The sequence below is a fragment of the Mauremys mutica genome, chromosome 5 (assembly GCF_020497125.1).
Source record: "Mauremys mutica isolate MM-2020 ecotype Southern chromosome 5, ASM2049712v1, whole genome shotgun sequence".
NCBI classification, from domain to species: domain Eukaryota; kingdom Metazoa; phylum Chordata; order Testudines; family Geoemydidae; genus Mauremys; species Mauremys mutica.
The window spans coordinates 98,316,420-98,336,708 of NC_059076.1; the positions used below are offsets into that span (position 1 = coordinate 98,316,420).

General features: G+C 41.2%; 1 protein-coding gene across 1 annotated transcript in view; it reads left to right on the forward strand.

Annotated features, from left to right (window-relative positions):
- ATP8A1 (ATPase phospholipid transporting 8A1) overlaps nucleotides 1–20,289 on the forward strand; it is a 227,265-nt gene that overhangs the window by 86,625 nt on the left and 120,351 nt on the right. Inside the window, exons 15-18 of the mRNA XM_045018807.1 lie at nucleotides 1,924–1,996; nucleotides 5,855–5,960; nucleotides 8,706–8,788; nucleotides 8,972–9,021. Coding sequence (XP_044874742.1) covers nucleotides 1,924–1,996; nucleotides 5,855–5,960; nucleotides 8,706–8,788; nucleotides 8,972–9,021 — 312 coding nt within the window. The remainder of the gene's footprint in view (nucleotides 1–1,923; nucleotides 1,997–5,854; nucleotides 5,961–8,705; nucleotides 8,789–8,971; nucleotides 9,022–20,289) is intronic.

Consider the following 20,289-nt stretch of genomic DNA (forward strand, 5'->3'; position numbering starts at 1 on the left):
CGCAGCTCCCAGTGGGCATGGTTTGCCATTCCCGGCCAATGGGAGCGGCGGGAAGTGATGTGGGCCACAGAGACGTGCTGGCTGCCATTTCCTGCAGCTCCCATTGTCCAGGACCGGCAAACCGCGGCCACTTGAAGCTGCAGGAGGCCATGCCTGCAGACGGTCAATGTAAACAAACTGTCTCGCAGCCTGCCAGCGGATTACCCTGACTAGCCACGTGCAGGCTGCAGGTTGCCCACCACTGCTCTGTGTGGAAGATTGGTGACCACCTAGTAAGCTAGGCATAAATGTTTTCTCTGAATTGCCTTTGTTTTGAATAAACAGCTTTATGAAAGCTGGCCGGTCACCAAATAACCCTGTCATAGCCACTAAGAGACCAGAACTGCAGGTGCTGAATTGAAGTCAGATCTGCTGAGGTGATCTCAGTGAATTGCAGGAGACTGCAGCCTAAGACCCCAGTCTGGAGGGAGCAAATTGCAGGATTGCCCAAGAAAGAGGCATGATACCTAAGTGCGGTGTCCTTGAGAAGGCTGTTGTCAGTTGGTGTATGTGTGTCTGTGTTTTCTCTCCATGTGCTGTACTAGCCCAGCAGATAGCTGGTTCAGTCAGCAGACCTTGGTATACTATCCAGAAGCACCACAGACTTGGTTCAATGGAGAAGGCGCTTGGCCAGGTTTATTGCTGACAAAGCACATTATTAGTACCCCATGGACTCTCTAGAGACACTAATACACACATGCCCCTGAGAATGGACTAGCTCAGTCAGCATCAGGACTTTCTGCTGTCCCCTAGGCCAGACAAAGATGGTTCTTCTATTTTTGTAAGTTTTTGTAACCCCTCTTGTATACACTGATGCAAACAAGTTATATATTACCTTTCTGACGTGGTTTAGTTACCACCTTGTACCTGTTGGCTCGAACAAAACATCTCCATCCATTATCCTTTCGTCCTGACCTTATCTTCATGAGGGATCAGTGCATCCATGTGCCATCTATGGGGAGTGTGTTTATATCATAACAAATATCGTAGTGTTTTTGTACAACCCTTCTGGAATGTGTTTGTGAATACCTAGTGCCTAGTACTTGTTAGGAGTGCCTGTATTTTAGCAGTGCCAGCCATGTTTTTGCCAAGTTCATGTACTGGCCAGTGAACTTGCAAGTCGGTGTTTGCTTTGTAGCAGGGCCTGACTTTTGCTCATAGCCTGACTTCTGTTCAGGTCTCAGGCCTTATACCAGGCCACAGGCTTCAGCCTCTTTTCTCTACTACAGAGATTATGACGGTTAGAGGGGACACATTCGAGAACTCTGGCATATTATAAGTGTATTGTAATGGTGGTATCATTTGGAAATTTGTGTATGATGAACAAAACTCTAATACAAACCCTGTATTTTTAGCATCTTTTTTATAGCTTATGCTGGACACTCACAAATATTTTATTATTAAAAGTAAATATAGTATAATTTAACTTACAAAAATAAATAATGGGGCCTCATCCTGCCATCTACTCAGTGTGAGCAAACCCCTGCACCTATGCAGAGTCCCTGTGACTTCAGTGGGACTCCACCTGGGCATATGGGGCCTCCTGTGGAGAACAGAATGCAGGATTGGGATCTATAATTTTATTTGGGATTAATTTTTACTGTGTCCCTGTTGCAGCATCCAGTGAAGCCAGTGGCCAAACTCTTAGTGGCCTCTGTGTTGTAATTTTATATATCAAGAGAATTGTTCAGATTTCAAAGTTATTCAACAAATATTGGGTTCAGTTCAGTTACTCTGTGTATGTGTACATTTGTCCATTAACATTATAATGTCATGGTTAGAAATAAAAATGTTTGGCTTTAGTGTGTGGCCATTGGTGATTTTCAAATGAATGATTAAGAAAATAATGATTCTCTTCTTACTTCTCTATTTCATTTTTCTTAGTCAGGGCTCACAGACTGGAGAAGAGAAACCATTTAGTGATCCATCACTGCTGGAGAATCTCCAAAGCAATCATGTAAGTGATATAGGGAAAAAAAATCTGTTATTTTACAATGTGAAAAGAATGATTTCAATAAAATAAAAAGAGAGTATCCTTTAAAGGAAATTAAATGTTGTACTTATATGAAACCCACCTATATTCTGTGTAAATAATAGTCCAGCTTTCCATTCATGATAAAGTTTTGTACTCATTAGCCATGGAAATTTGTTCTTTGAGATGTCTTGTACACATATTTATTCCATTGTTCGTGAGTGTGTGCCCAGTGTATTCGAGTTGGAGACTTCTGGTGAGGAGTACCCATTGGAGTGGTGCATGCACCTTTAGTGACCTCCTGCCTCCAAAAGAAGATATAAAGGGTGTGGCCATTCTGTCCCATTCTCAGTTCCTTCTCACTGCCCATAACAAAAGTTGGAGGTCCTAGTGGTGCCTTGTGCTCACTGTTTTTTCTAGTGCTTATCAGCAGCCTTTCTTGTGTAAATAGTTAGATGTTAGCATAGTCATTATTACTTAGTCTCTGTGTAGGCAAGTCCTTAGTGTGTAACAAACTGGGATGTGACTCTACAGTCCACTAGCTCAACACACGCTAACTGGCCATGTAGAACCCGCTACCGCACAATAAGGGCTGGGCTACACTTACATTTTATAGTGCTCTGACTTGCTGGCTCGGGGGGTGAAAAATCACCCCCCTAAGCGCAGCAAGTCAGAGTGCTTCAAAGCGCTAGTGTAAACAGGCTCAGAGCGCTGAGAGCTAATCCCCTCGTGGAGGTGGATTACCAGGAGTGCTGGGAGAGCTCTCTCCCAGCGCTCGTGCACGACCACGCTTGCACTTCAGAGCGCTGCCGTGGGAGTGCTTTAAAGTTTCCAGTGTAGCCATGCCCTAAAAGGTCTGTAGTGTGCGACCTCAAAGCACACTGTGGGACTTTTAGAGTGCAGTAGCAGGGTGAACATGGCTAGTTAGTTCATGGCAAGCTAGTGCTTTGTAGAGTCACACTCTGGCTTACCCTGAACTAAAGGTATGTCTACACAAGTGTTGGAAGATGTAAATTCCAGTTTGAGGAGATATACGTGGACTAACTCGGATGGAACTAGCACTCTTAACAATAGAAGCATAGCCACTTCCACTACCGCAGCAGGGGCTAGCCACCCTAAGTCTGTACCAGAGCAGCTAGCCCGTGCTGTCACTTTTGCTGTCATGGCTACACTTCTGTTTTTAGCATGCTAGCTTGATCAGAGATAGCATGGATATGTCTCCTCAAACTGGAATTTACACCTTCCAGTTCTAGTGTAGACATACCCTAAGACTCCATGTAGATAAGCCATTAGTTATTTATTCTTAGTTTCTATAGCATTTCTTTTGTTCTCCTCTTAGGATACTATTTGTTTTTGTTTGGCTCCTGGAGTGGTATTCTTTTGGGTCTTGAGGGTAGCAGTCCTTCCTGCCTTCTGATACTTGGAGAGAGAGATGGTATATAAATTTTCTTCAGTAGAACAACTCATGGACTTTTAAAGTTAACCACATGCTCAAGTGTTCTGTTGGATCAGGTCTTATAACAGAAATGAGTAAATATGTGCCTCTTTCCTAGAGGAATTCAGGGCTCTGAATATAAGAAGGACAGGAGCCATCCCATTTTGAAAGTGAAACTGAAGAGGTTTCTGAGATTGATGACTTACCATATAGTTATACCAGGGGTCTGCAAGGTTTCAGAAGTGGTGTGCCGAATCTTCATTTATTCATTCTAATTTAAGGTTTTGCGTGCCAGTAATACATTTTAACATTTTTAGAAGGTCTCTTTCAATAAGTCTATAATATATAATTAAACTATTGATGTCTATAAAGTAAATAACATTTTTAAAATGTTTAAGAAGCTTCATTTAAAATTAAATTAAAATGCAGAGCCCCCCCGGACCGGTGTCCAGGACCTGGGCAGTGAGAGTGCCACTGAAAATCAGCTTGCGTGCTGCCTTTGGCACGCGTGCCATAGGTTGCCTACCCCTGAGTTATACCATTCCTTCTTCCATACTATTTCTTGAATTGTCATTTTGTCAGCATTTTATCATTCTATACAATATAGGGAGAATTGTTGTTTTTACAGCTGAAGTGCCTCACTTTTAGTAGAGTTCTGTGTTTCTCATTTGTAGTAGTACAAGAATCTTCCCTAAGTAACTTTCAGTATTGGCAACTCCACGTCTTAGGAATTCTTTTGGAAAATGATTGTTTTTGGCAAGTGTTTGGGGATCTCTAAAATTGGTGATTTCCTGTTCTCAATTTGAAGTGCTTTGAGATCTACAGATGAACTATATAAGTGCTGAGTAAAAAAAATGAATGATTTTTGTTTAGACTGTCACACTAAAAGCCATCTGACTGACTTTGCTTCAGTCTGGCCTTTGGGTGGGATTGGGTACATGTTTTAACAGAAAATGCAGCAGCTATTTCTTTAAAGTGTTCAAGAAAGGTGTTGAATTGACTGGGCTGGAACCTGAAATCATATGTCCACAGAAAAAGTACAGCATGGGCAGTGATAGTGCCACAGTAAAATTAAAAACTATTGTGTGCAGACAATATTAAAAGAGAATTCATTTCACAATACGTTAACCATTCACGCATTACTGAATAAAACATTTTAGTATGTCATTCAATTTTTGTCTTTATCTAATGTGTCTAGTTACATGATTTATGTACGTTTCCAGTTGAGCTGTTAATTGATGTTAATGTTTTAGTACCTGACACTAAGTGGCCGAATTTCAAGTCCCATTTTCAGAATATGGAGACATTCAAGTGTCTCAACAAAACATTTGCATGAATTTTGTTAATGTGGGAAAAACAATTTATTTTTTACTAATCTTGTTCTGAGAAATGGCTGAACCAGTTTTGCAGAAAATTTCCAAAATAAATCAGTCTGAATTAGGCGTGGAATGCATAGGCAAAATTATAAACAACTGATCACAGTGTTGCATTATGGAAAGTATTGGTGTCACAGGGTTCACACTTTGCTACGGCAACTCCTCCTGGCTGCTCTGGGAATTAGCTCTTTTCAGGTCTGACATCACCTTCTGTTGCTCGTGCGTCCTGCCACACCTCTCTCTCTCTTTCTCTCTGACTTAAGTTGCTCTCTCTTCGTGACTTGGCCCTTCGGATAGGTCACTATGTGTTTTTCCTGCTTCGGAGGTATCATAGTTTTTCCATACAAACTGTCTCAGGTAGTCTTCCCATTTACTGCCCAGATGGTGCCACTTCTCAAGTGACTGGTAGGGGGACCCAAGCCTGTCCTCTACTCCAGGTTCCAGCTCAGGGACCCTCTAATCAGCAGCCAAAGTTTGCAGTGTCTTAAGCCTTGCTGCCATTTCCCTGAGCCTTTTCCTGCACCCCCTCTCTTTGTGATGTGCAGAGCAGCTACTGGCTCCCTTACTGCAGCCCCTTTCCCTTTCTGCTGTCAGCTTCCTGGCTTTATACTAGCCCTGTCTGTTCCTTCTCAGCTGGAGTCCATCTTCATTCAGGGGTTACTGAGGTTACCTAATTTCTTTCCTCCTATCCAGTTAATTGGCCCCTTCTCAGCCTCATTGACCTCTTCTAGGCTAGTGTGAGGTGAACGCCCCATTACACTTGGGCAGCCTTAACTATAGGCATCAATATCTGCACCAACTATACAAAAGGAAAGTATAGCAGCAATTGGAAAGTATTGAAGCAAATCAGGTGAATGTTGAAAATGGTTTATGTATAAAGTCATCAACCAAAATAATGTGGAAATTTTAAAAATGCATATTCTTGTAATCAGGAAAGGAGATTTTCCCCTGAATTAATATTTGCCAGTAAGTACTAACACATTTTAATAGTGCACAGATTAATTGTTACTTTTTACCCTATTTTTGGACTAGCCAACTGCACCTATAATTTGCGAGTTTCTAACAATGATGGCAGTGTGTCACACAGCTGTTCCAGAAAGAGAAGGTGATAAGATTATATATCAAGCAGCATCTCCAGGTAAGAGCTAAATAATTATATATAAATTTTAAAATATTCAATCCACTCAACAATAATGTTAATTCAGAACTTGATGAATTACCCCTACCTTGCTCAGAAATTTAAATATATGTGTAAAAGTAGTGATATTTAAGATCTCATACATTTTTACTTCTATAAAAGACGCTCTTTTAGTTGTTTTCCAATCCATGTCTTAGAGAGGATTTGTAGATGTCACATAGAGTTTATCTACATTGCAACACCTAAACTGCTGTGCTGTGAAAAGTTGAATGGGTTGAGTAATACAAATAAAATTCAAAGGCATGTGTTCAGTTAGACAAGCTAACACCCCTGTTTATGGCTCTCTCTGATGCTTCATGCTAACAAAGTATCACAAAAGAAAATAACACTATGTAGTAATCATCAGGAATGAAAATGAAACCTCTTAAGTAGGACAACAATTCTGATGATAAGCCAAAACATCAACACAGAACAAGAAAAGACAATATTTAAAACACCAGTAAACCACACTTCATACATTTTTTCAAATAGATTCTTGCAAAAATCAGTATGAACTTTTTGTATGGCAAAGTTTTTAATGAAATATATTTGTTATTTATTTGTATTAAAACAGTGCTTAGGCCCAACAGTCAGATGTGAGGTCCCATTTTTCTAGGCCTCATATAGACATCATTTTCTGATTCATTGTGATGTAATAAAGAACATGTGTGTGTATATAGTCTTATTACTCAGTTACCTATGTAGTATCTTACACACTGTGCTATTATGGCTCTTTAAATAGGTGCCAGTCTTGAAGCAGAAGACTGACATTTCTATCACAGTGCTATGGCTCATCAGCTTGAGCAGCAGAAAAGCGACTCATTGGGTCAACAGTATAACGCTGTTACAAAAAAAAGCGAACATCCTTCTGGGATATATTAGCAGGAGTGTTGTAAACAAGAAATGAGAAGTAATTCTTCCACTCTACTCCACACTGATTAAGCCTCAACTGGAGTATTGTGTCCAGTTCTGGGCGCCACATTTCAGGAAGGCTGTGGACAAATTGGTGAGAGTCCAGAGAAGAGCGACAAAAATGATTAAAGGTTTAGAAAACATAACCTATGAAGGAAGATTGAAAACATTGGGTTTGTTTAGTCTGGAAAAGAGAAGACTGAGAGTGAACATAACAGTTTTCAAGTATGTAAAAGGTTGTTACACGGAGGAGGAAGAAATTGTTTTTCTTAACCTCTGAGGATAGGAGAAGAAGCAATAGGCTTAAATTGCAGCAAGGGAGGTTTAGGTTGGACATTAGGAAAAAATTCCTAACTGTCAGAGTGGTTAGGCGCTGGAATAAATTGCCTAGGGAGGTTGTGGAATATCCATCATTGGAAATTTTTAAGAGCAGGTTAGACAAACACCTGTCAGGAATGGTCTAGGTAATACTTAGCCCTGCCATGAGTGCAGGGGACTGGACTAGCTGATCTCTCGAGGTCCCTTCCAGTTCTGTGATTCTATGGTTCAGTGACATGTACACTGAAGTTGAAAGTTAAAATGGATTAAATTAACAATAGGTAACGGGGTGGCTCATTTCCAGATGCAGTGTAGACATACCCTTAGACACCAGGGTAAAATTTTCAGCTATGGCTTTGGTTATTATTTCTCTTTGGAGGTTGCTCTTTCAACCTAAAGGAAAATAATTCCCCTATGAAATGAAAATCTTCTCCTGTGCTGCCTCTGATGTGTTGTGTTGCCTCCTTTGAAGCAGTGCAGCAGTTAATGGATCAGCTTCTAAGATGTACCTAGCAAAAAGTAGTTTCATGTTTTTCAGTGGGCCTTCTAAGAGGCAAGAGGACTCCAACACAATATTCTCGCATTCTTAATTATAGTGCTTTTAAATATTGTCAATTTCTTGTATGAAACTAAAACACCAAAAGGGGACAACTTTCCAGAGAATGCGAGAATATTAGAGAAGTTTAGAAATATTGACTATGAGCTACTTCAGTTTTATAAATGTAAATTAATAATAATACTTTCATTCCTTATATAGTAGTAAGGAATTGGGATCACAGAATTGCAGCATTGTCCCAATGTTAGATTTAAATTTCAGTAAAGCAAATTTTGGGGAAAACAAGAAATTTAGTGAGTAGGGTTCGGTGGAGGAAAGTTTTCAAATTCAGTAAGAAATCTTGAAAAGCACTATAATTAAGAAGGCACAGACTACAGATCCTCTGAAAAGATGACCATTAATAGGAATTGGCCAGTGTGATGCCGGTAGAGGCTACTCAAATATGTGAGAAAAAGAGAAAACCTGTACTCAAACTGGGAAACCTGGGAGGCACCTAAACAAGAATTTTTAGAGTCCGTTATGGTTTGAGGAGGAAAAAATAAGTGTGTCAGAAAAGCAAAAAGAATTAATGCTAGTCAAAGGTAATAAGGGATTCTACAAATATATAAAATGAAAAAGAAAGGGAGGAAAGTACAGTAGGACTGCTGTTAAATGAGAGTAATTTACAATGACTCAGAAATAGCTGAGATACTGAACTTTTTTCAAGAATAACAAAGAAAATTTGAGCAGTGAGGAATTATTTATTTATTTATTGATGAGGAGCAGGTAAAAGAATAATTGGAAAATTTGAACAGGTACATATCTGCCTGTCTCTGTGTTGTTTATCCTACAATATTTAAATGGTATTTAAAACTTGAAAATTCTTTTTCTTGATAGTTTCTCAATCTATAAAAAAAACAATGGAAATTGGTTTGTTGCAGATGAAGGAGCATTGGTCAGAGCAGCCAAACAACTTCGTTTTGTATTCACTGGAAGGACACCTGACTCGGTAATTATAGACTCTGTAAGTACATTAAAATTATGTTACTATTTATTATTAATATTTTGGCATTGATATTAAATAGTTTACATATTTAATACAATTTAGTCTGGTAGGTTTATGCCAAAAAGTAGTTCCTAGTCTTTTTTTTTTGTTGTTGTTGTTGTTAAAGCTTAAATCTCACTAATAAAAATGTCTTTTTTCCAGCTTGGCCATGAGGAAAGATATGAATTGCTAAATGTGCTGGAATTTACAAGGTAAAGCAAAATAAGCATTTGACATGTTTTGTTTTATATTTTTTAAAGTGTTATTTTGGTGCATATCTACTCTGCTGAATTTTTCTTTTATGGATAAAATAGTGGGTTTAGTATAGAGATAGCATAGGTTCAGACTTGAAAAAGACTGAGGGTTTTGTACTTTATTTGGAAACTTTATAATATATACCATGCTTTAGCTCTATAGTATGTATTCTCGCATTATAGGCGGAGAATGTAGCAATACTTATAGATAAGGAGGTTGTAGTCACCTTTACATTGTAAAAGGTCATATTCAGAGGAATATAGTTTTATAAAATTTCTCCCTTCCCAGCTGAAATTTGACCCTTTTGTTTTCATTTTGGAAGTAAATTTTCTTGGAACCTTGAGGAAAAATTTGTAGAAATAGAAAAAGAGTGGAAAAATACACATTTTTTAAAATGATTTTCTTTTCTTTTTTAAGTTCTATCACCTCAGAGTGATAAAAAAGCTTGAAATTTGGCAAAGACATTGTCCCCTGCTGCAATTTTTTTTCTTGTGGTACACTGAAAAGTGATTTTAATTTGGCTGAGTTATGATTTTTTTAAAGTACTTCATGCAAAGCACACTGGCCCAAATTTGTAAAGGTATTTAGGTATTGCTGTGCTCAGTATTGTGATGTCTAACTGTTTTTAGGAGATAAACCTCATTTTCAAAAGTGATTTAGGTAGTGGAGTTTAGGCTTCTAAGTGTCTAAATCACTTTTGAAAATGAGAGTTAGGTGCTAACTGTATTGCAATGCTGAGTGCAGCAACTCCTAAATACCTTTAAAAATCTGGCCACTGTCTTTTTGTAAACTGATGGTATACCATTGTTCCATTGGTAGTGTGTATATAAAATAAATAGAATTTTCCATTCAGTAGGTGATCTCTCAATGTTCTGCTGGAGTTGTGTATGTGTGCATTAGGAAGTTAGGTGCAATTTTATTTGTAAAGTGTATCTATATATGGAATATGCTATGTGAAAATACATGTAGAAGGACTCAGGATATGAAACCCTTTCCTCATTGAGGACCTGTTTTTACAAAGGCTTAAGCATGTGCTTAACTTAAATCATGTGAAATGTCCGATTGCTCGCCCTGGCACAGTGAGGGTGAGGAGGAGTTTTATAAGTGGAGGAAGCAATATAATGACCTCAGACAGACCGGAGGAAAAAGGGAAAGGAGAGAGAGATCGAGGACTTAAACTGGAGGGAGCTACGATTGATTTGATTAAGGAGAAGGACCACAGAGGGTAGAACTCAAGTGTGACTTTGGAGGCCAGGAATGGTGAAAAGACCAAAGGAGGTGTCAGGAAAAGTTGCCTCTAAGGGTACGTCTACACTACGGGATTATTCTGAATTTACATAAACCGGTTTAGTAAAACAGATTGTATAAAATCGAGTGCACGCGGCCACACTAAGCACATTAAATCGGTGTGTGCGTCCACGGTCCGAGGCTAGCATCGAATTCTGGAGCGCTGCACTGTGGGTAGCTATTCCGTAGCTATCCCATAGTTCCCGCAGTCTCCCCCACCCCTTGGAATTCTGGGTTGAGATCCCAGTGCCTGATGGGGCAAAAATCATTGTCGCGGGTGGTTCTGGGTAAATGTCGTCAGTCATTTCTTCCTCCAGGGAAGCAACGGCAGACAATCATTTCGCGCCCTTTGTAGCCTGATTTGGGGTGGGTTAGTAGGGTCAGTGGAATTTATCCACTTAATTTAGTTTTATTTAATAATTAATTTTCTAATTAATTAATAATGTTAGTAACAATTAATAGATATTAATAATATGGGTATGGTATGCCAATATGTGTGTTCAAAAGATAAGAGTTTGTCTTAAATCAGGCTTTGCAGAATTTATACAAGAAGATTGGGGTATATGACAGGAACTTACACTGAGACAAAATTAGTCAATCAAGACCTTTTATTTAAAATCAATGAAACAATAGGTAAATGTAAAATGTTAAAAGCAGTTTGAGATTACAATGTTACAAATATCACAGTTCTATAAGAAATTTACCTATGATAATAAACAGTTCTAAATTCACTAGTGCAGTAGCACTAGGGTGTTTTTCACACCTCTGATAGATAGAGGAAGTGATGAAAATGGTTATGAGTTAAACCTTCTATAAAGGTAAAGCAGAAATTAGATTATTTTATACTTACAGCTGTGAAAAGAAATAACACCACGATTTATCAGTAGTTGACAGCTTTCGTAGGTGTAGGCAGGGTGAGATGATGGAGAATAGAAAGATGGATGTATCGCCTGCCTAATGGTGGATTGTCACCCTTTTTATAGGGAGAAATCCTTCCTCCTATGCCCAAATTTGTCTTTCCCCCATGGAAATGTTAGGGTACCTATTTTTATAGGCTAACCTTTTATATGCGTATTAGTGACAAATATGTACGCAATTTGTGGTGTATGTGTTAAATTTGTGGGCAGAAATCCCCACTTTTCACCCTATCTAGGTGAAAGGTCTTCAGACATTCAAAAGGTCCTCAGACATTTACGTAGGTTTGTATTCTATTATTACTTTTCTGAGTAAGGGTCCTAAAGGTTGCTTTCAGCGTCACGCAGGAAATTGGCCAGGGTGTCTGGCCTGGATGTCTATAGGTATCTTGCATTACAGCTTATTGTAAATAATTCTATCATCTATGCAGCCTACACACTTTTATCAAAAAGACATTTTATACAGACCAACAGATTAATCCTCAGGGCTACACCTTTTTGCCTGGATTTCCCTGGCAGACGCCATATCATGGCAACCATGGAGCCTGTTTTGCCTCTTGTCACTGTCACCGTATGTGTACTAGATGCCGCTGACAGAGGCGATTCAGCAGCGCTACATAGCAGCATTCATTTGCTTTTGCATGATAGCAGAGATGGTTACCAGCCGTTCTGTACCGTCTACCATGCCATTGTAAATTGGCAATGAGATGACGGTTACCAGTCCCTTTGTGCTGCACCGTCTGCTGCTGTCATAGGTGCCCCTGGCTGAGATTGGCCGGGGCGCAAAAGACAAAAATGGGAATGACTCCCCGAGTCAATCCCTCCTTTACAGTATCTAAAAATAGAATCAGTCCTGCCTAGAGAACCAGTGTATCAGATAACCAGAGAGCACAGCCGCTCCGTGTCAGATCTCGCAGAAATGATGAGCTGTATGCCATTCACAGGGGGTGCCCCTGCAACAACCCCACCTGTTGATTCCCTTCTCCCCCAGCCTTCCTGGGCTACCGTTGCAGTGTCCCCCCATTTGTGTGATGAAGTAATAAAGAATGCAGGAATAAGAAACAGTGACTTGTTAGTGAGATATGAGGGGAAGGCAGCCTCCAGCTGCTATGATAGTCCAGACAGGACATTAAGCAGTGTGGGGGAGAGGAGCCCAGCATCCCGCTGCTATGATAGTCCAGGCAGAACAGAATCTTTTCTTTACACATGAAGGGCGGGGGCTGATGGAGCTCAGCCCCCTGTTGCTATGATGAACATGGTTACCAGTCATACTGCACCATCTACCAGTAATGAGCAGGAGTTTTTTACCCAGGCGCTCCCGGCCAACCTCACTGGAGGCCAGCCAGGAGCACTCACGGGCTGATGATGACAGATACCAGTCCTTTTGCACTGCACCATCTGCCAAAAGGCTGATGACGATGCTGGATATCAGCCATATTGTACCATCAGCCACCCATGGAGGAGGGGCGAGGATGCTGCCGTTGACTGCTGCAGCATCGCGTCTATCAGCAGCATTCAGTAAACATAGGGTGACATTTAAAAGAGTCAAGAGAGGATTTTTTTCCCTTTTACTTCTCGGGGTGGGTGAGGCGGGTAAATTGACAAGCTATGCCCTGAACCACTGCGGACAATGTGTTTGACACTACAGCCATTTGGAGCTCAGCCAAGAACGCAAATGCTTTTCGGAGACTGCAGGAACTGTGGGATAGCTTGAGTCCTCAGTCTCCCCTCCCTCCCTCCATGAGCGTCCATTTGATTCTTTGGCTTTCCGTTATGTTTGTCACGCAGCAGCGTGCTGAGTCCCTGCTGTGGCCTCTGTCTGGAGAATTTTTAAAAATGCTTTGGAATTTCGTCTTCTGTAACAGAGCTCTGATAGAACAGATTTGCCTGCCCATACAGCGATCACATCCGTACGGTCCATGCTGGAGCTCTTTTTGGATTTGGATTTTGGACTGCATCGCCACCCGTGCTGATCGGAGCTCCACGCTGGGCAAACAGGAAATGATATTCAAAAGTTCGCGGGGCTTTTCCTGTCTACCTGGCCACTGCATCCGAGTTCTGATTGCTGTCCAGAGCGGTCAGTGGTGCACTGTGGGATACCGCCTGGAGGCCAATACTGTCGATTTGCGGCCACACTAACCCTAATCCGATATGGCAATACCGATATTAGCGCTACTCCTCTCGTTGGGGAGGAGTACAGAAACCGGTTTAAAGAACCCTTTTTATCGATATAAAGGGCCTCTTAGTGTGGACGGGTGTGGCGTTAAATCGGTTTGACGCTCCTAAAACCGGTTTAAACGCGTAGTGTAGACCAGGCCTAAGAAGAGGAGGAGGAAAGTGAATTGGAGAAGAATGAGGCTTAATGAAGTGAAGACCAGAGAAGAATGGGCATAGGGAAGAGGGAACTGGTGAAAGGAGGAATAAAGGGAGAGAAACTGGTAGAAGAACAAAGTGAGAAAATACTAAACAAAAATCAGGTAGGGGAGACTAGCCCAACTAGAAAAGAAACATATTGAAGAAGATGGTTTGAGAAGAGAAATAGTGATATTTTAAAAGGAGAAAATGCATAGAAAACTAGTGGGAGGTGAAACAGGGACACTGAAAAAGATGAAAAGTTACAGAATATAGCTGACTGGAGCATAGATGAGGAAAGAAACAAAATGACTGAGCAAGTTACTTCATCCTCTATTGATTCTATATATAACCTTCATTTTTGTTGTGAGAAGTTAATAGGTATGTGGCAAAAAGTGCCTTTGCAGCTCGCTTGACAGTTATAGCAACGTGCAGTATTTATATAGAATGGGAGTACAGGTTTCCCTTCTTTTTTTCCAGTTCATCTTTACCTGTTTTACAGACTGTATAAATATTTTTAAACCTTCTGAATTGCCAGGAATGGGTTATTAGATACCACTTGTACTTTTTGGATAAATGAAAACTTCTTGTGAATCTTATTTTCTGAGGAAATAAGTTACAGTAGCTTAGCACCCATGCACCCACCCACTTAACTCAGAATTCAGAGTTTTGTATCTATTTTATTTTCCAATTCTTTAATATTTGCTTAGACTTACTGGCGGCACTAGGGGTCACTATTATTCCATAGCAGAAGTGCAAAATGTTCCCTGTTGGATCCAACAACTTCAGAATTTTGAGCTATGAGCCTTCCCAACATTTCTGTGAGAGGAGCATGCATCCTAAGACAAGTAATCTATTACAACTTTTGAATGATATTCAAAAGTTCGCAGGGCTTTTCCTGTCTACCTGGCCACTGCATCCGAGTTCTGATTGCTGTCCAGAGCGGTCAGTGGTGCACTGTGGGATACCGCCTGGAGGCCAATACCGTCGATTTGCGGCCACACTAACCCTAATCCGATATGGCAATACCGATATTAGCGCTACTCCTCTCGTTGGGGAGGAGTACAGAGAACAAGAATTACAGATACTGTAAGAACAAGAATTACAGATACTGTAAGTGGCTTTGTTTTCTTGAAAGATAGGCAGCTGATCCTATGTAGATGTAACTTTTGCAACCCCTTGCTGCCTTCCAGCATAAGCTGAATAAAGGGTTATGTTTTACCTCTATTCAGGTACAACACACTGCCACACCAAACATCCACAACTAATAGTTTGAAAGGGAAAGTCGGTAACGAGGTATGTAGAAAAGGGCCGGTTGAGGAAGGCACAGTTAAAGTTACAGTGCATAGTTTAGCACAATTTTCGCACTCAAAACATAAGGTATATGCCTATGAGTAGAAAAGAAGTGGTCATATACTATTAGGAAGCATATGTTTTTATTATATTATTCAGAGCTGTGGATGTGATTTTCAACCCTACCAGCATATGAATATTTGAATGGCTGTGGACCTAAGGCTGTTCGGATTAGCTTCCTCTGATGGGGTTCGTTGGTAATCCACAATACCACGGTGTGATTCAGTCACCCCTGAAGCAACAGATTTTTCTGGAGCATCTGAAGTCCTGCTGGCTTAGTCCTTTAGCTCTTGTGGTAGACACATGCTTTCAGTGTAAAATATTCCAGGATTCTTCTGCCTTTATTATGCAATGCTATTCTAATTTTTACAACATTGTCAGAGGCCACAAAACCAGGTGACAGTGAGGGGGCATCAGCTGCTCCTCTGTGACATTTTTCAGTTGTTCCAAGGTATTTTTAATGCATGTTTCTTCAGTCACAGGTGCACAGCAAGGCATGTTATCAAATGAGTGAGTTGCCGCTAATGCTGACAGTGTGAAGCAATGGATATATATTCAGTGCTTTAACCACTGGCCCACGTGTCCATGCAGTTGGGTATAGAAACAGCCCTCAGCTTTAAAAAGCACTCTCCCTCCACATGATGAAGCACACACTGCCATCAGTAAACTAATAGAACAGTATGTGATAAAACAGTTTCAGAGAGAAAAGACAGTGTTATACACCTCTACCCCACTATAACGTGGTTGTGAGGAGCCAAAAATCCCTACTGCATTATAGCTGAAACCCCGTTCTATTGGGGTAGGGGCGGTAGGGCTCTGGCGATGATTTAAAGAGCTCCGGGCTCCAGCCGCTGCGGGGAGCCCCAGGCCCTTTAAATCGCCGGTGGAGCCCCGCTGCCGCAGCCCCAGGGTAGCGGTGGCAGGGCTCCAGCACTGATTTAAAGGGCCCAGGGCTCCCTGCAGCAGCTGGAGCCCTAGGCCTTTTAAATAGCTGGCAAGCCCTGCTGCTGCAGCCCCGGCATAGCAGCGGCAGGGCTACGGCGGTGATTTATAGGGCCCAGGGCTCCCCGCAGCAGCCGGAGCCTCGGACCCTTTAAAGTCCCGCCGGAGCCCCGCTACCACCACACTATACGCGAACCCGTGTTATATCAGGTTGCGTTATAGTGGGGTAGAGGTGTATCTGAAAACAGTGTCCCTGTCAGAATATTCCCAGCTTAGCTCCCTTATTAAAGGCTTTACTCCTGTGCTCATTGAAGTCAGTAGCAAAGCTCCAATTGACTTGATTGGTGCAGGATCAAGACCAAAGAACAAGATGCGTGTCCACCTTCTGTGAGAGATTGGGCAAAGTGTATGGTTACAGACTCCTTGAGTAGTTATATTCCTGTCAGAGAACTATGAAAAAAGAATGATTAATCTGACTAATATAAAGATACACAGTGGTAAAACAGAAAACAAAACAAAAAAGGAAAAGGAGAAATAAATGGAAAGATAAAAATAATTTTCCAAAACAAAAACAGTCTGCATTTGTTTCCATATTTTTCTAAAAAATTTGAAAAACAAAAAGAATTTTAATGAAAAGTTTCAATTTTGAAAGGCCATTTTTTAATGAAAAAAAATTGTTGGGAAAATTTAAGCCATTTCTCCTTAACAGTGACAAAAGCTAGACATTAACCAGTTTCACCAGAATGCCTGCCACTATGAGTTGTTCAGCAGAACAAGACTTTTGCTGAAATTATGGCAGAGGAGAAAAGTGATTTATTTTTTTCAGTTTATTTCCTTATGCTGCAATTGATCTAATTTGGAAAAGGTTTTTTGCTGCTGTTGCTCCACCATTAGTAACAACTCATTCACTATGAGGAATGTATATGGAGAAAAGATAACAACAGTATTCCAGTAAACTGGTGACAGTGGGTTCAGTGGCTGGAACCCTCTTAGGTTAATCAAATTCCTATGATAGACTAATAGGGGAGTAGAACCTGACTTCAGTTAGGAGGATCTTATCTGATCATCACAAAAGTGGTTTATATCATACTTGAACACATCCAGATACAAAGTTTGCGTGGATGTATTGAATTGAGGCTAAAAACAGCTGGGGATAGTTCCACAGTTTTCATGGAGACTGAGAGTCTTAGTGATTATATAAATCATAGCTGAAATGCATGTTGAGTTCAGCCAGTACAGTAGCTACTCCAGGGACAGGCCTAAAATGAACTTGGTTAGCTTAAAGGGGAATGAAGGTGGTAGTAGGGTGATGCGTATACAGTTCCTACCTCATTTTTATCCCAAAACATGCATCTAAATGAGAACCTTGTTTTGAGTATTATCTTCAATGTGGGGCTGCTCTTATAAATTGGGTGAACTGAAAAATGGATGCTCTCTCCCTCCCTTCCTCATCCTGGACTAAAGCCAGCCAATATCTTCCAGTTGGGCTTAGCAATGCAAGCAAGGTTGGACGTCTCATTCACAAACTGTGTGGGGTTTTTTTGTTTGTTTTTATTTTATTTTATTTTCAAAACTGGATGCCTAAAGTAAGGTTCCTGAATCCATATTTAAGCTCCTCTATACTGCAATTTTATAACCTCACAGCCCAAGCCCCACAAACCTAAGTCAGCTAACGTGGACCAGCCATGTGTGTTGTATTGCATTGTAGACATAACCAGAAGATCTTTACAAGAATGCTCATATCCCCTGTTTACCTTTGAGGAGAAGGATTAAGTTTGGAATTTTTGGAAGCTCTTAACATTGGCCTAACTGCCATTGACTTCAGTGGAAGCAGAGTTATGCCAGTGCAGAATATGTTAGAGTGCTGATTGTCCATTCCTTCTTGGACAATATTTTAATAAAGACCTTGGAACTAGGATTCATCCTATTAGATATCAAAGAAAACTATAGAACTCTTTCAGTTGCATATGTTTGTTCTCCTAACAAGTTTCCCAACAAAAGTTGATTCTAATGATAGATGACAATAACAGAGGCAGAGGTCACCTCAAAGGTTGGCACTGCCTTAATGATGTCTATTTTTCATCACCAGGACTACTGTCTCTATCAAGTTGAGCCTTCTCCCTTCAGTTCACAAAGGTTGGAAAAAGGTGTCTCTCTACAGACCAGAGAGCTCCAGTACATCCACCTCAAACATGGCAATGGCCTGGTCAGTTCCATCTGAACCAGCCTTTACCAATATAATGCACCACCTTGTTCCTACTGGGCATACTGGCAACCTCCTTCCAGGGCATCCAAGAATTGATATCCTTCTTATCTTTCAAGGAAGTGCAGAAGGTCTCAATCCCCTTTTGCATATATTGCCAGATGCCAGAGAAGAACAGGAGCAGCTGGAAGAGGAGGTACAGGCACTAGAATCTCAGGAGCAACATCTTTCATCTCTCAGAGACCTGTTGTCATCCTCTCCAGATGAAGTGGTGTTTTCAGGTCTGGTACTGGCACCTGATGACTTTAGAACATTTCAGGAGCTGCTCTCCATCTAAGCTCATCGGTACCTGCTAGCGTAGTGCTCCTTATCTATAAGGGCTTCTTATCAGCGGTTCTCTATTTTAATGGGGTCACCAGGGCTGGCGTTAGACTTGCTGGGAGCCAAAGCCGAAGCCCGAGCCCCACCGCTCAGGACTGAAGCCAAAGCCCAAGGGCTTCAGCCCTGGGTGGCAGAGCTCAGATTACAGGCCCCCTGGCTGAAGTTGAAGCTATTGGTCTTTGGCTTTGCTCCCACCCAGGATGGTGGGGCTTGGGACAGCTCAGGGTTTGGTCCCCCTTCCTGGGGTCATGTAGTAATTTTTGTTGTTAGAAGGTGGTCATGGTGCAATGAAGTTGGAGAATCCCCGTCTTATATCAAACTAAAACCCTGTGGCAGATACCAACTAAACTGCATCTTCTGGCTAAGGGAGCAGAAAAAAAATGTTGGAAACTCCAAAAGGGGTTTGAACGGTTTTACATACATTCTATAGTTTATGAAAAGTTCAGACAGATTAAGAGCACCCCAAAAGCAAAGACTCCAAAAAAATTAGATTCATCAGCATCACTGCAACTTTGTTCATGGCCATCGCTATGACCATGCACAGAACTTCATGGCTGCAAGCCTCTGGCATTCCAAGAGAAGTGCAAATCACAATGAAGGATTTGCCCCTTGAGGACGCAGACTGATTCAGTATTTATATGGATGACACACTGCACTCCCTCAGAGACTCCAGAGCACTGCTTCATTCCTTGGGCATCTGCATTTCAGCCCCAAACTATGTGCCGTTTAGATATCAGAGGCAATCCAGGCAGAAAACACCTATGTACCCCCATCACAGATTTTCTGATACTTGCACAGGAAGAAGCCGACGTTTTCTTGGAGGAAACTCTCTTCCTTGACCATGGGCTATTCTACACCTGCTTCCAGGCAGCAGGTTTGATGCAAGGATCGAGAGCCATGCTTGAGCTACTCAGGACCCAGCCCTGCCTTTTGGGTGCCATCTTGCTTTCTTCCATCAATCATGGCCTATGATAACAGACATTTAAGTACTAGAAGCAGTCTCCCTCCCATGGCTATTTCATCTAATTTCATTCCTTACTCTAGGAACTCCCACCTCCCACACACACACTCACCCTTCTTCCCAATCCCTCTTAGGTAACCTCACAAAAAATAGCTAAAGGAAGAGGTGGCTTCTGTACTTCATCTAGGCGCCATGGAAGAGGTACCTCTGGAGTACAAGGGAAGAGGCTTCTATTCCTGGTATTTCCGTATCCCAAAGAAAAAAGGGGATATTTGTCCTGTCCTAGACCTGAGACGCCAGAACAAATATACACACTATCGCAGATTCAAGATGATAACAATTGCCTCCACCATCCCGCCCCTTCAGGCTCAAGACTGGTTCATGGCTCTCAGGCTACAAGATGCATACTTCCATATATTCATCCAGTCAGCCCACAGGAAGTACTTGTGATTCACAAGGGAGCCTAATCACTACTAATAGAGTGCTGCCGTGTGGTCTCTCCACAGCACTGAGAGGCTTTACAAAATATTTAGCTGTTGTAGCAGCACATCTGAGGAGATTAGGCATTAAGGATTATCCATATCTAGACTATTGTCTGATCAAAGGCAGATCTCATCAGGAAGTCACCACAGCCCTGAACTATATATTTCATCTATTCAGAAATCTGAGATTCATGGAGAATTATGAAAGAAGTCTCATCTCATCACAAACTATAGAATTAATAGGAGCCCACATCGTCTTCTGAGAGGTATGTTTTTGCTAATTTGGAGGCAGAGTTCTTTTTCTTCAGACTATAGTCACCAGCATCAAATCATATGCTACAAATACAGTC